Source organism: Miniopterus natalensis, chromosome 1 (genome assembly GCF_054644295.1).
Source record: "Miniopterus natalensis isolate mMinNat1 chromosome 1, mMinNat1.hap1, whole genome shotgun sequence".
Lineage (NCBI taxonomy): Eukaryota > Metazoa > Chordata > Mammalia > Chiroptera > Miniopteridae > Miniopterus > Miniopterus natalensis.
Window position 1 is genome coordinate 181,041,032 of NC_142081.1, and position 16,754 is coordinate 181,057,785.

A 16,754-nucleotide genomic window follows, 5' to 3' on the forward strand; every position below is an offset into this window, starting at 1 on the left:
GGTATGCTTTTCCCCCAACAGGAGTGGCTTAAATGGAAGCAGAGATAGGAAGAAATGTCAATGATTTGCCTTCTCTCAATTTTGAAACAGTGGAATTTGACATCCAGCGCAGCGCCCCTCCCGGACCAGTCGCCGAGGGGAAGGTCAGCTCAACAGAGATGCCCACGGAGGAAAAAGATCGCGCCCACGCCGTGCTGGCCATGGCTGCGTCCAGAGCTTCCCGACCCGCTGTTTTCCTTTGTCCACGCCCGCCCGGTACTCGAGCGGGAGAGGGAAAGCTGACTCAACCCCCGCCCCCGGCTCCCGCGCAATCTTCACAGTTGCGGTTAAACCGGACTCGGAACGGCGGCTGGCGAGGCGAGAGGAGGCGGGGCCGGGCCGCGGTGGGCGGGGCGCAAGGGGCGGGGCCTGGCCGGCTGGGTCCGTTGAGGCCATGACCACGCTGGGAAAGGAGGGGGGCGAGAGGCGGGGCCAGGCCGCGGTGGGCGGGGCCTGGCCGGCTGGGTCCTTTGAGGCTGGGAAAGGAAGCGAGCGAGAGGCGGGGCCAGGCCGCGGTGGGCGGGGCTCAAGGGGCGGGGCCTGGCCGGCTGGGTCCGTTGAGCCCGTGACCACGCCGGGAAAGGAAGCTGGCGAGAGGCGGGGCCAGGCCACGGTGGGCGGGCTCGGGGCGGGGGCGCGGGGCGGGCCTCCCGCGAGGGCAGGCGGAGCCCAGGGCTGGGCGCGGAGGCGCAGGGCGGGGCCGAGTGGGTGGGGGCGCAGGGGAGGGCCCGGGGCGGGGCGGGGTTCGCTGCGCGCCGGGTCACGGCTTTGCCTCTCGTCCGCCCGCCGGCTCCAGAGCTGCGCCGCCTTCCAGAGCCGGGGACGCGGCGCCCCGCGGGAGGAGGGCGAAGGGACGCGGCGATGGCTTCGCGGCGATTCCCGGAGTCCGCCGTCCTTGCCGCCGCGGTCTTTGTGGGAGGCATCGTGAGTTCGCCGCTCGTGGCCCCGGGTGAGCATCCCGTCAGGGCCGGGCTCGCGGGAGGAGGCGAGGGATCGGCGCTGCAGCCCCGGGGCGCCCCGCGCAGCTCCAGCCCCGCGCAGCCGCGGGATCCGGGCGCTGAACGCCTGGCTGCCGGGGTGGCCCGGGCCGGCCGCGGCGCGTGGCGCGGCTCCGGTCCCTCCCCGCCCGCCCGCGGGGCTCCCGCCTTCGCGCCTCCGGCTGGCTCCTCCGAGGACCTGGTGCCCCGTCCCGACCTCCGAGCCGCCCGGGCGCGGGGACCCGGCCTGGGCTTGCCTTCCTCGGCTGCGCTTCCCCCGGGCAGGCGCCTTGGAGCCCCGCGAACCCCTTTTCTGCCCCCCCTTCTCAAAGGCCCCGCGAGCGGAAGATCGTGACACAGGAGCCCCGGGGCGCCGTCGCCGCTCCCCCAGCCCTTCTACGGCTTGAAACGTTGGGGAGTTTCAGTGTCTTTACTTTGCAAGTTTTAGTTTATGTGAGCGGTTGATGGATTCATGTGACAGGTTGGGGATTTCAGATTTCTTCTCGCATATCCTGTGTAAGTCAGGCTTGGAGAAAGGCAAGACGCATTTGTAAACTTAACTTTTTTTTTTTTTTCTCTTCTGAGTTGATTCCTGTCACCACAAAAGGAACCTGCTGTGGTCAGAGCAGGAAGCCACCAGCAGTTGATAAAGTGTTGTCTCCAATAATGAACTTAGAGCAGGAATTTTTAATTGAAACCTAAGAGGATATGTAACTTGTCCTGTCTCAAACTCTTGTTTTTATAACCGTAGGCACCAGGGATTCCTTGCTATGGTTCCCCCCTCTTAATTGCCACCTTACTGAGTGGTTTAAAAATAATAATAATAAACGGATACCTTCTTGGCCAATTGGGGTTACCACGACCTGGAATCTTACGTCAGCAAGCTCCTCTCCTCTTCAGGTCCAAATAATAAGCGTCTGGAAGCCTTCCAACTGTGACTGTCTCCTCCGTGAACACACACACGCTGTTCTTAACCCGTGAGAAGATACCAGTGACAGCTTTTAAACTGGCTTGTCACTTTGGCCTTCACTTTTTCCTAGAAACCAGAACATGTTAGGAAGGAAACGGATGGATAATACATCCCCCGAGTCTTTATTAGCAGACCCGTGTTTCCTTCAGCCGTACTTCTGGGGGAGATGGCAGCTGGTGACGTGTATTATTTATCGGATGGGAGATTTTGGTTTTCAGCCTGCGTTTCTTTGCTGAGATGGGTAGTTGCGTTATCACGTTCCAAATTGGGCTTGAGGTTGAAGACAGAAGGGAGACAGAGTGAGTTGCTCCAGAATTTGAAGAGCTTAACCTGGGAGTAAAGTTCAGCACCTGAAGCATGTAATCCTCCATCAACCAGAGAAATCCATCCCTCCAGTAAATTTGTGTTTCCATGGATCTCTGAGCAGCACCCAGCTCTCGGGATGAACAGAATGAAGAAAACTCTCGCCTAATTTGCGCAGTAACCTTTTTGATGAAAGGGAACACTTTAGAAGAATGAGGTATCTAAAAAGAAGGGTACAGGGTACAGATTTGTCAGGGTGACTTGAGGCCTGATGGGTCCAAAGCTGGCCACTCGTTGGAATCTAAGACGGTGCCAGTGTTAGTGGGGAAGTAGGGAGAAAGGAATGGGAAGTAATGTTGAGTACCTGCTGCGCTCCAGGCTTTGAGTTGGGCACGTTGCATGCGTTTTTACACTTATTTCTCATAACCCTAGGAGGTTTTTATTTCTAGTGAAGCAACTGAGGCCCAAAGTAGTTAAAAAATTGGCCCAATGTCACCTAGCTGGTGTATCAGCCAGCGAGCATTTAATCAGAGAAGCAGAACCACTAGGAGGTGTGTGAGTGTGTGTATGTCTTAAACGTATCTTTATCTTTGATAACCTAGCCAGCTTAATTCCAAAGTTCATTTATTCTCTTTCCACTGTACCCACCCCAGGGAGAAAACAGAGCAGAAATCACCCTCCGCAGTGGCGTTGAGATTCTAAGACAGGGAGTTTAGGACATTATAAAATTGTAAGTGTGTGGTTGTCAGGTGGGAAGCAGAAGAAAGTAGAACAGACAACTTCACAGAGGGTAGTGGTAACGTCACTCACTTCCTGCCTAGAAGAAGGATCTCATTAAATTTCTGTCTCTAGTAGCAGCATTTGAAACTATATACCACAAGCAGCAGAAGGGATGATTTTCCACATCTTGGCTTATTTATGTCCTTAAGTTCTCTGGTTACTCAACCTTTGGTCTTATTTGTTTCTCTACCAGACAGTGGGCATAGCCTCCTAGTAAAGAGTAGGCGACAAAGGTCCAGGGCCTGGTGAATGAGAAGCGCCTTCTCCCTGGACTCTGTGGGCTGCCATCCAGCCTCCCAACTCCTCATTTAGATGCTAAAGATAAGCTTTATTAAATTCTGGTTCTCCTTTGGCCAGGTAACTACCCAGATGTACATCCACATAAAACATAATCAGTAGACATAGAATTTTGAGAAAGCACCCCTTGGAGCTTGGGCTTCCAAGTCCAAATTTAACTTAAAGAGGAAATGAAAAAATTTGAGAAGTACTTGTCATTTCCTCTTTTCCCGTTTCCACTTCTGCCCCCCAAATAAGTTAATCAAACCATCTATTTGGGAATGAGAAAGGTCTAAGCTCAAGGTGATAGAAGCAAAATTTCATTACTTTTCAAAGAATTGTTTGGCTCTGATTGTTTAATTGTTTAAGTTTAATTATATATTGAGAAGTTATTTAAAACTGACAAATGATTTAAATTGTCATTGTTTAAAACTATTGTGTTGAGTGGTTTCTAATTATTTTAGGGCGCTTACTTCAGCGACTGGTAAAGATTTGATGGGCTGCTGAAAGCAGGTGGAATAAGGAGTGTGGCGTGGCTACCAAAGACTAAAATTGGAATTTGGAGGAAGGAATGCAACTTCTATTATATCTGTTTTGTGACAGGCTCTGGTCTATGTACTCAGTTCATTTCTTTTAACAGCCTATCCTGTAATAAATACTGGAATAACTTTTCTAAATTTATTGATTTTAGAGAGAAAGGGGGAGGAGAGAGAGAGAGAGAAAAACATTGATTTGTTGTTCCAATTATGCATTTATTGGTTAATTCTTTAATTACTGGAATAATTTAAATAACCTTTTTCTAAAAAAATATGTTTTTGTTGATTTTGAGAGAGAGAGGAAGGGAGAGGGATAGAGAGATAGAAACATCAATGAGAAAGAAACATCATTGATCGGTTGCTTCCTGCATGCCCCCTACTGGGGATGGAGCCCACAACCTGGGCATGTACTCTGACCAGGAATTGAACCATGACCACTCAACCACTGAGCAACACCCGCCAGGCTAAATAGTCATTTTTTTATAGATAAAGAAATTGAGTCTCTGAGATGTTAGCTTGAAAAAGTCACTTAATAAAGTATCCGATTGTCTAACCACTATGCTGTACATCTGAAACTAATACAAAATAATATTGAATGTAAACTGTGTTTGAAAAGTAAAATTAAAAAAAAAAAGGCCACTCAATATGTAAGTCGGATTTTGACCTTGGTCAGATCTGTTCAGTTCTGAAGCCTCTTCTTATTATATTACGAAATCATTTTGTTTTTCTTTCAAATGAGGAATTTCTTTCTATTCTAAGATATTTATAAAGAATCACTAAGAGTAATGGCAGTATATATTAGAAAGAGTACCAAGCTCTAAGTCAGAATCCTTGACTTGAAGTCAAAAGTCAAGAAAAGCCCCTGTCACTTTCAGGAGTGTGGCTCTCAGCCTCCATTTTCTTACCTGTAAAATGGGCGTGCGCCAGCTCCTATTTTTATCTGCCTTCCTGGCTGCCAGTAGGGATCAAATGAACTACTGTCTGAAAGGCCTTAGCAAATGGCAAAGTGATACATGTCTTTTATCCTGTGTATTTTTTTTCTGTATTTCTTCCCCAAAGTGCCTATCAGGTTGGACTTACATTACAAAGTCAACCAAACTAATAAATGTATACTACTCATACTGTAAGGTTTTCATTCTTTAAGTGGTGATGGTTTTGCAATGATGGGCTCATTGTAAATATATAAAAGCCCAGAGTGATGCTTCAGATTAATGAGTTTGCCGCCACTGACTGGGATTTAAGTAGCCAAGTCTTCTTTTCCCATTTTCTGTCAGCTAAAATACAGTGTTCTTGATATTTTTGGAAAATTCCATGACATTTAAAGTTTGGGGGAGAGGGGATCTCGTTACTCCCAGGCATGTGCCACTGTTGGTCTGTTTCATTCTGGTCTCCTGTCTCTCTTTTACTTGGATGGGATCATAATGCAAATATAACTTTGTGCCCTATGATTTTCACTTCATGTCTGTGATACATGAAGTTTTCTCCACTTCCCTACATTCAAAAAACGGCTGCATCATAGTCTATTACATGGATTCACTGCATTTTACCCTGTTGTGCCTCCATTTTAGGATATTTCTGTTGTTGCTAATTATTTTCAAATGAATTTTAAAACTCAGTTTCAGTGAACATCTGGGTGTGAAGCTTTGTCTAGATATTGATAACTTCCTGGGGAATGAGTTCCTGAAGAGGCGTCTTTCGGGGGGTAGGGTCAAAGGTATTCGTGTTTCTGAGGCCTAGGGACATCAATACTGGTGAGCTGAAGGTTGTCCCAGTTTATGTTCTCAAAGCAGTAGTCACTTTTCACACCACTGGCGTTTTCTCTGAAAAATGTATTTGCTAATTCGTAAGGTGAAAATTGGTACAGTGATTGTTTGAATTTGTATGTTTTTGATTACTGGTATGTTGACTATTTTTTTTCTAATATTTGAGCCATTTGCGCATGTCTATAATCCTTTATGGACAATTCTGAAATCTGAAAATCTCCAAAAACCAAGTTGTTGTTTTTTTGTTTTGTTTTATGTTTTGTTTTGTTTTTGAGGTTTTTGCATACTCTGTTGACATTAAACCTAATTTGAACCAATGTGAGATTCTGTAATATATATTTATCTCAGTTAGTGTGAATATTGCTGTTTTGCTGCAGTGATATGAATGAGTTTGGTTTCTGAGTGTTAATGTAATGTGCACTAAATGCATCGCATTACTTTTCTGGAATCACAAAGTCTGACTTTCAAGGCACATCTGACCCCCAGATTTTCAGATAAGGGACCATGGTTCTCTATTTCCTCTTCCATGACTCATCTGTTCCTGTCTGTGGGGAGCCAAATGTAAAACTGCTCAAAATAGTAAAATATCCTATGGAGAAAAGAGCTCTTCAAATGAGTGGCAGTTCATGAAAAGAAGCACTATTTCAGTCTTCCAGTGTGGAATCTAGTAAGATAAAACTATGTGGGGAAAGCTGGAGTTTTGTTCATTCTAGGTGGCTTTAGGGATGGTGCCCATTGTAATGGAAAGTTGATGGAGGAGTTGGGCCAATTTCTCCTCTGCCAGTTTTTGACACACCTCTTTCTGTGAGGGAGAAAAGGAATGGAATCCACCCAAGGGACTTTTTGGGGAGGGAGGGATGGGTAGAGGGTGGCAGATAACTCAGGCAAACTGAGTTCCTGTTCCCAGTCATCTCACCTTGAGAATCCTTTGGCCAGACTAGTTGAACTCAGGGAACTGGTTTTCTCTTCCCCCTTTGAGATACCCCAAGGCCCCTGTCTTGCCTTTGTTCATCCCAGGATCCCAAGCAGCTCCCAGCTCTCCCTGACTCCCCTAGCCCCATTTTGTTTGCATATCCCAATGTATAATCACTAATAAAGTGCCTGTGGTACAGGGAAAAAGAATCTTTAAACCACTTTTCTCATCTGTATTATGGAAAAGATATGGCAGAGTTGCCTTGTGGATTGCTGTTTCTAGATAAAATATACATGGTCTGTGGCCACATCACCGTGAACGTGCCTGATCTTGTCTGATCTTGGAAGCTCAGCAAAGTCCGGCCTCATTAGTACTTGGATGGGAGATAAAACATGCACAGCACAGTGTTTGGCATGAAGTGCTAAAAAAGTGTATTATTATTTTGTCCTTAATAAAATACTAACCATTTACTAACCTGCCACAGCTCTCAGATGGAACAAGGTTCTGAACTGCTCCAGAGCTTTCCTTTCAGGTGCCCTCTCTCATCTTGCTCTTGAGCCCTGCATGCTGAGGGTGGTGTGCAATGGGCAAGGGGGCTTTGAGGAAGCAGCGCTGGGCAGTGCCCCCAGCTCCAGGGCAAGGGGGAGGAAGAGGGACCAGTGGGCTTTCCAGGGACTTCTCTTGGGACACAGGGGTATGTAGGACTGAGCCATTTTGCTACCAAAATTAGGCAAGGAAGGAGAAAGAAAAAAAAGGAAAGAAACGGTTATGTTTACGTGACACTTTTGGGGGGAAGAATTTTGGAAGATTGACCAATTGGTTTATCTCTAGCCAGTTCTTCTATAGGTATAGTCATAAAATTTTGATAGTTTTCACCTAAGATTTGCTATAATTACCCTATTGGCATGATTTTTGGTTATCCAGGGTATCATTTTGCGTTTATACTAATGAGTGCCTTAGGGTGGTTCAGCTTCAGGATGAAACTGGTCGCCTGAAAGTGATGAGAGGTTTGTCCCTTTCATCCCCACCCACTGGCCTCTGTGTAGGGGAAGAGAGAGGGGTGGGAGGCTGCAGATCCAGCTGTGTAAAACTCTTGAACAACACTTGATGTGCTTCCAGGTTGGTGAACGTGTGGAGATGAGGGAAGAGTGGTACACATGCCCGGGAGAGCATAGAAGCTCCTCGCCCTTTTCCCATACCTTGCCCTAGGCAGCTCTCCCATCCGGCTGTTCCTGAGTTATAGCATTTTATGCTGAATCAGCATTTAGTATATAAAATGTTTCTTTGAGTTCTGTGAGGCCCTCTAGCAAATTAATCAAACCCAAAGGGGGGGGGGGTCTTTGGAACCTGCCATCTGTTGTCCATTGGTCAGCTGCACAGGTGACAACCTGGACTTGAGATTGGCATCTGAAGTGTGTGTGCTGGGGGGCAGTCTTGTGTATCTAAGCCCTTTACCTGGGGGGGGTGTGTGTGTGTGGATCTGATGCTATCTCCCCATAGATAGTGTCAGAATTGAGTTAATTGCTTGGTGGTGGTGGAAAAAACACAAATGAGAATGAAAAGTAGAATCCTGTGGACTTAGAGCTGGAAGGGACCTTGATAATCTCCCTAAAGCTGCTTATTTAGTAGATGAGGAAGCCGAGTTAGCAAAGCCAGCACTCTTCCCATTGTGTCAGAGCTGGTGGTCCGTTGAAGTCGGCCCAGCTTTGCTCTCCTGGCAAAGCTCCTGGGTCTACCTCTGTCCCGTTCCTCGTGCTCCAGGGTCTGGTTTCTCAGCTCTGGATCTGGGGTGAGCAGGCCCTGAGAAGAATGACTATGGCTAAACTAACTTCTGAGACTAACTGTGCTGTTTTAGTTGTATAATTTTAGCGTCAGAGGGGATTTGGTGGTCATCTTATAATTAATCCCTCTCTTTGCAGATGGGGAAACGGCCTGAGAGGTTCAGTGGCCCGCGGAAGGCAGGAGGGGTCATATTCTGCCTGTAGGAGAGGAGCAGACCATTCATTTTGGTGAGGGAGGGCCTGTGTGTGTGTGTTTTGGTCACTGTCCAAGGCTCAGATCCAAACACAGGACCCAGAACAGAGCAGACATTTAAAGACTGAAAGAAAGGAAGGAAGGAAGGAAGCCAGAACTGGCATCCAGGTCTTCTTGTTGGCAGTGGTGAGAATGGCACCAGGTGTTAGACCGGTGGGGTCAGACCAGACTTTGGTGTAGCAACGTCAGTACTAGCTAGGAAAGAATTCAGAGTCGAGACTCTAACTATAAGATAAGGTTTGTTTAGAAGGTCTCAGAGATAGAAGGAGTGAAGAGTAGATGAAATGGGCTTAGAAGCAAGTTACAGGGTAGGATCGAGAGAGGAGGGGGAGGGGAAGGAGGGAGAGCAGCTGGGTTCTCCATCCTAAGGGCTTTTATGGATGGGGACTTGAGGGGAGGTCCCAGGGGAGGATCTCAATAGAATATTCATCAGTGTTCCAGGTGTGTCCTTTCAGGGTATAGGTCTCCACTGGTTGATCAGCACTAGGGCAGGGGGTCATTAGTTAATGCAGCAGGCCCTGAGGTCAGCCATGGCATTGCTGGTCTGGTTTTGCTGCTTTTCTGGGCCTGGAGCTGAAGCACAGCTGAGGCCTAGATGTAATTTGGTGTCGGTCAGAATGTCATTGTCCTGGGGGCATAATGCTTAAGGACTGTTCTCTGGCCCCCTTGTTCGTTCCCCCTCTAAGGGGGCCTAACTCTCATGACTAGCGACATGCCAAGGGAGGAAATGTCAGGGGAGGGTTCGAATGGCATGACCATGATATAAAAGGTCAGGGGGTCCAAACGGCCCAACCAGAGCTATGCTAGGGCAGGAAAGGTCATCCTGGGGGTGAGGTCCTTGTTTTGGAAGTTTTGCCCATTGCTAGGCACCCAAGGCTTTCTGCGTTGGTGACCTTCTGTACTTGGCCCATCATCCTTGCTCTGCTCCTGTCTGTCTAAACTGCCTACTACATTCTGACTCAGCTTGAGGCTTTTTCTTTATAATGAAGCAAACAGTTAGGCTTGCCAAGGTTCACCTACAAATTTTAGCTGTAGTCTCCTCTCCCCCTCCCTTCCTGAATTGGTGAGAGGCTGCTTTGACTGCCAGCCTAGGGGCCGTGTTGCTCCAAAAGCCCCAGGTGGAAAAATCTGGCCGTGGAGATAAAAAGAGTGACAATAAAAAGTACGCAAGTGCCGCCTTTATCAGGTGAGTATGGTGTACATCGATACGTTTGGAAGTGTTAGTGAAAATTTTCAGGGCAGAGGTGTTCAAAACCTAGATTCATTCATGAAGCTCTTCTCTAAGACAAACTAAATTCAGTTGTGTTTCCACAACCAGTGCTTCAAATGTACCTATTAATTGTATATCATATTTCATAACGTTTTATACCTTCCCCTTATACCTTTGTTTCATGGGTTAAGTTTAGTTCAGCAAATATTAGTAACTGCCTAACTGTACGAAAGGCCCTGGGGAAAAGGGATGTGCACGGAACAGACTTGGTCGGAGCCTTTATGGAGTTAACAGGTCATCAGGGAAGAAGATTTACTAAGCAACTGGTGATAAAGTGTCTTTGGCACCTCGATAAGGAAAGTATGGCCCAGGGCCAGCATACCTGACCTGCGGCTGGGGGCGGGATGAGAGTCCAGTAAAGGTTGAGCAAGGCTTTCTGGAGGAAGTGAAGTTTCAACTTGTAAAAATGTCAGCGTTAGCCAGGTGGAGGGAACTAGAGGTCATGGAAGGGGAGGTGAAAGCAACAAAGCTAGAGCAGTGGCTCCTGAACTTGAGCTTGCATCAGCAGGAACTAGAGGGCCGTTGAACACAGACTGCTGGGAGCCATTAGGTCTGGGACTGGAGAATTTCCTTTTCTCTTTTTTTTTATATATGTTTTTTATTGATTTCAGAGAGAGGAAGGGAGAGGGAGAGAGAGACAGAAACATCAATGCTGAGAGAGAATCATCAGCCGGCTGCCTCTTGCACGCCCCCCCACTGAGGATCGAGCCCGAAACCCTGGGCATGTACCCTGACCGGGACTTGAACAGTCACCTCCTGGTTCATGGGTTGACGCTCAGCCACTGAGCCACATCACTGGGTGAGAATTTCCTTTTTTCTAGCACATTCTCAGGCGATGCTGCCTAAGGATCAAATGGCAGTGGGGGTGGTAAGAGGTGGAAGAAATGGGTGGACTGTGTTTCTTTTAACCTGGAAATCCCTGCCTTCCTTGTGGGCTACCCATAGCCTGTTTGCCACCCATCCTTCAAGCTGAGGTCAAGGGTAACACTTCCAGGAAACCTTCCCTTGGTATTTGCACAGATTTTATTTCCTTGGAGTCCATGAATACATGTTGCATACACTCCATGTTATTTAATAGATAATTATATGCTGTTGTTCCCACTGTGTCTGGCTGTCTAGAGCTCCTCAAGGCAGCGGCACGGAGAAGATAGGTGCAGATCAGATTTATTCCTTGCAACCACGGTGAGGGCAGGTTCCCATATTCTCTGTTTTGCAGAGCTGAGGAAACTGAGACTTACAGAGTAGCCAAGACAAGGAGAAGTGAAGTCTCATTCAGGCCACAAGTGAGGGGAAGCCAAAGCGAGATGTTTGTTCATTGTTGTCAACTGTGTTATGTGGAATTGCATGTACTCCGTGAGCAACGCCACCCGTAAAAGGAAGGTTTTAGATTTATTTATTTATTTTAAAGCTTTTTTTATTGTAGGTCCATCTACGTAAAGAGAAAACCAAGGCATCTTGTAAACTGAATGTAGATTTTGTTTTTAATAGAAAACGGGCAGTTATCCAAGGAATTCTTCAGGAATTGTTCATTTGCTTTCAGAGTAAATGTTTGAAGGCAGTAATTCAATTTACATGTCATTAGGTTTATAAATGATTTTTACAAAATTTTGGCATGAGGTAGATATTGAGGGAAAATAGGTTTGTTTCCTGAAAAGACACAAATAAGACAGTTTATGCTATTCCTCTTCTTGCCTGACCAGATGAGCTTAACCAGGTGGCTGAAGATGTATAAAGAACCGTGTACATAAGATGTTACATAATAGATAACGTTAAAAACAAATACTTTCCTTTCCATATCAGTAACATGCCAAGCCGTTCTTCCCCATGCGTGTATACAAACAGAATGTGATTTTCTGAGACTCCTGTCCAGGGTGGAGCTTTGAAGAATTCACTGGGCTTTCTGTTTCACAGTATAACTCCATAACAATAATTTTCAAATGCTCTAACAGCTCTTTATAGCTGGAAGTCTCCAACACAATCATGTGAATTATTCACATTATAAAAAACAGCGTCCCGGAATTTCCTGGCATTGGTGAGTGGCAGATGGCTAACGAACAGGCATTCCTTCACTTTTCTTTGCGTGTTTGTGCTATACGCTTGCATGGCCTGAATGCTTTTGCTGCTTCCTTAATTCTTTCCATCCCCCGCCCCTTCTATTAAAGGCAAAACACAAAACAACCACTGATAGCAGTTGGACATAGCTTAAAGCTAGGAGATAGAACCGAGGAGCCCCGTTTGGAAGGTAAAACTCATTTCCCATGCCTGATCACCAAGTCAATGTCTTAACAGTCTTTGCAGATATAACTTGTAGGTATTTCTTACTCACACAGTGTAATTCATTTAAAAACAAGGGCCTTATTTGAGTCACTGTGAGGTGTTGTGTAGGTGTGTAAAATGAAGGGCAAGCTTGGTTTCTGTCCCACACAAACTTGTGATTGAGAAGAAGATAAATTATGAATACAAATCATTATGGAAGAATGGACAATATGTTTGGTATAATCAGAGAACTACACACAAAGTGCTATGTGGGATCACAGAAGACACACTTTTCTTCTAATAAGAGGGATTGGAAAAGACTTAATGACCTGAAACTCAGGCATTTTATTTATTTATTATCTTTTTTTAAATATATCTTTATTTATTTCAGAGAGAGGAAGGGAGAGAGAGAGAGAGAGAGAGATAGAAACACCATTGATGAGAGAGTCATTGGCTGCAGCCCACAACCAGGGCATGTGCCCTGACCGGGAATCGAACCCTGATCTCCTGGATCCTAGGTGGATGCTCAACTGCTGAGCCATGCCCGGCTGGACTCAGGCATTTTAAATGGACCTTAAAGGGAGTGTAGGGAAAAGGAACAGCCTGTGCAAAGCTGTGGAGGTAGGAAAGGTAACTTCAGTGCAGACCTGGTGTAGACTGCAGAGTGGAGGCTGAGGCTAAGCTGGGAGCTCCTGAAATGATGCACTTTTCTGTGGGGTGTGGGGGCTGAGGATGGGGTGGAGTGGAGGGTGGAGGGGACCAGAAGGGGTGCTCAGGCTTTGCGATTTGATGGAAGAGCTTCTAATGTGAGCTCAGAAAGACTGGAATTTGAGACATGGCCCCATAATTTTAGCAAGGCATTTTAGATACTGTTGCCTATTTTTCCCTCTGGGTGGTGGTGAGGGGGATCAGATCTGTTCTTTATACACCTCAGAGTTGTTTGGAGGATCAGACAAATAATGTAACCCTTTGTAAGTAACGCAAATGTGGCCTATCCAGGCATACAGGTTTAATATAGTACCTGTAGTATGTAAATAGAAATAATTTTCAAAGTTTAAGAAGTGCTGGGAAATTGGAATCATGAAATAAGTGTAATATATAACCTTGATGGCGTGAAGGCCAAGTGTTCATTAATGGTAAAAGCTAGCTAATTGTGTATTTGTCTTACATTGGAGTAAATTTTCTGAAATTGTACAAATCAACTCGATTCCTAAATTCCTTGCTAAATATTTATTTTTAGAAGACTTGTGCATTTTCACTTTTTAGTCTTATTGTTGAGTTCAAGTTCTTTTCTCTCCTGGTGAGGAGGGTGTCGATGTAAGAAGTGTCCAAATCTGTAGAGAATTTTTATGAGAGTTTATCTGAGCCAAACTGAGGACATATGCCAGGGAGCAGGATCTCAAATGCTCCTGAGAATAAACATTTTGCAGCCCCTTTTATACATTTGAAATCAAGGAGGAGACCCATGTTAGGATGACTGGAGAAAACAAAGTGGGGATCGAGTTACAGGAGAGTTAAGATTATGTGCTCTCTTGAGAGGTACTCTGGTATTTGAAAGGTATGTTAGCCTAGATGCACAAGAACAATGGACAGGGCTGGCTTAAAACTTTTTACTGAAAAAGTTACAGACCTGGAGCATGACTACCTACCATGACCTGCGCAGTTAGGAATTTATGATCAGATCACCCTGAGAGGTTACCTTTCATAGATCCCATTTCCTTTTCATCCATAAGGGCAGTGTTGGCCGTTGTGGGGGAGGAAGAAACTTTCCTCTACCCTCAAGATTCTTTTGGCTGCCTAATAATCAAATAGATTAACAAGAGAAAATAACCAAATTTAATACATACATATGAATGGGAACTCCCATACATCAGAGAGTCAGAGACCCCACATGCATGAGGGGTTCAGAGAGAGAAAAGGGCGTTGAGGTATCTAAGACACCCTGAGCTAGTGATGAGGGGGGGCTTCAAAAGGCCATTGCAGGATGGCAAGAGGAGCAGATGTTTAGGAAATAAAAGTTTGTCCTGCCCTACAGACAGGTCAAAAGAGGTTATCTCTGATTATCTCTTATTATGGGCAAGGCACCCAAGTAAAGTTTTTCTAGGTATTCAAGGGAGGGACAGAAGTTTCTCCTGAGCCCTTAGCTAAAGTTGCCCTTAGCTCAGAACAATCCACATACCACAGAAGCACATCTTGGGGTAACTAGCTCTGAAACCTCACACCATCAGTATTCAGGGCAGTGTCTTTAATTTATTTGAAATATGTTTGTATTGATTTTAGAGAGAGAGGAAGGAGAGGGAAAGAGATAGAAAATTCAATAAGAGACATAAATTGGCTGCCTCTTGCATGCCCCGTCCTGGAGATCGAGCCTGAAACCTGGGCATGTGCCCCAACACGGAATCAAACGAGTGACCCCTTGGTTCATGGGAATGACACTCAACTCATTGAGCTACACCAGCCAGGCCAGAGCCATGTCTTTAAATAAAGCATGCATATCAGCACTGGGGTGGTCTCTAAAACCCTACTTGGCTAAGGACTCCACCTCTGTCCCTTCCAGCAGGTCTGTTTTCTTAGTCCTTTGATGTGTCCCTATTTGGGAGTGGGGAAAATAAGGCCCTTGAAAATAATTTAGTATAAATTAGGTTCCTACATGTTATGGAAATAATTACACAGATGGTAGATTTGGTGTGTCTTAGTGGGTCTTCCAATAGCTTCAGGCTAGGGCTGGCTGCCTGAGGAACCAACTACAGATTAGAGGGTTGGGACTTTCAGCCCTACCCCTGATACTTGGAATACTGGAGATTGGGTTAGTCACCAGTGACCAATGACTTAATCAATCATGACTCCATAATGACACTTCCATAAAAACCCTGAAACAAGGAGGTGAAGGGAGCTTCTGGATTGGTGAACATGAATGCGCTGGGAGGGTGGCATGTCTGGAGAGAGCATGGAAGCTCTGTGCCCCTCACCCTCCTTACTTTGCCCTATATATCTCTTCCATTTGGTCTCCCCTGAATTGTGTCCTTTATAATAAAACAGTAATCCTAAGTGTAGCACTTTCCTGAGTTCTGTGAATCATTATAGTGAAGTGTGGACTCTAAGGGAGATTTCGGGAAACCCTGAATTTCTGTTGATTAGCCTGGGACCCCATTTGCAGCTGGCATCTGAAGTGGGGCAGTCTCATGGGAATGAGCCCTTCAACCTGTGGGGTTTGTGCAGGTCAGAATTGAATTGAAACTGTAGGACACCCAGTTGGTGATGGAGAATTGGTGTTGGAAAAATGGAAGTGTTTTCTATTGGGGAAAAACCAACTCATAACGTTAAAACTTGTGCCTGAAAATAATCTCTTTGAAATTATAGTGGTCTACTATTTAGATAAAAACTCAAAAGCATTTAAAAAATATAGTGGGGGAAAAAAAGAAATTACCGGGTCAGTGCCTTATTGTTTATGTATTTACATTGTGTTTTATAGTGTAATAAAGTAGAAGTTATACCACTGTGTGGTTTTCCTTGATCCTTGTCTTCTATGGTGTAGACCAAAGATTTCATGGCATTGTTTCTGCCTCTAGTCAGTAGAAATACCTTGTATGTAAATATGATGGATTGAAGTTATAGGTGGTCTCCTTACTAAGGGGTTTCCAGTATTCTGGCTTACCTCTACAGCATTAACATTACTATTAGGCTGAACTGTAATTTATAATCTTACCGCTCAGAGATAGCTAGTGTAAACATTTTGGCATCTTTTTCGCCAACAAAACTGAGATCATGGTAGCTCAAACTACTGTTTTATATTTGTTTATTCAGAACATTTTTTGTTAACAAGGCCATTTTGGACAAAGGGATATGGCAAATCTGATTCCTTCATACAAATTGTTTATATTGTTTTAAAAGTCAAAGGGAAGTTTAGGATTTCCGAGAAGAAATGAACAATCATAACAGTGTTAAATGTAAATTAGGATGGCCTTTTGATTTTTCTTCTTATAAATGGTAGCAGGATTTTTTAAAAAATTTTACTTGGTGTGAAATAAAAAAATAGGTAAATTGACTTGGAGAGAATATAACTTCAGTGCACCTTCCCTTCCCGATAATTGACTTCCTAGGAAAAATCATTTTGTCATTCTAGATTTATAACTGAATTAGATGAGTAACAACTGCCTGTAGATTTTCTACTCAGGACTCTAACTCAACTAGAAATGAGCTACCGGTAATCCCATTTCATGGAACTTGAGTGAATGTCAGAACTGTTAACTTCTCACACTTCAGAGGCCACAGAGCAGCCAGACTGCCTGGATTAAAGTCTCAGCTCTGCCACTAGCTAGCTGTGTGACCTTGATGCAGGTTACTCATCTCTCTGTGCTTTAGTTTTCATATCTGTAAAATGGGGTTGAAAATAAATAATACCTACCTCATAGGGTTATTGTAAGGGTTAGATGGGTTCATAGCTGTTAAGTACTTGGGATAGTAACTATACAATACGTGCATCAATTTGTGATGAGTGTTAGTAGTATTTTTCTTGCTACTGTTTTTAGAGTTCTTACTAGTGACTTTCACGTTTATTTCTTCCCCTTAAAATCACCTCTATGTCTAGGGTTTTCCTAATTCTGTTTCTCTTTCCTTTGCCTTTCTGAAGTGATCTT

At 45.0% G+C, this 16,754-nt stretch overlaps 1 protein-coding gene across 1 annotated transcript in view; it reads left to right on the forward strand.

Annotated features, from left to right (window-relative positions):
* Positions 1 to 838: 838 nt before the first annotated feature.
* RELL1 (RELT like 1) overlaps positions 839 to 16,754 on the forward strand; it is a 64,106-nt gene continuing 48,190 nt past the window's right edge. Inside the window, exon 1 of the mRNA XM_087827869.1 lies at positions 839 to 988. Coding sequence (XP_087683995.1) covers positions 901 to 988 — 88 coding nt within the window. The 5' untranslated portion in view covers positions 839 to 900. The remainder of the gene's footprint in view (positions 989 to 16,754) is intronic.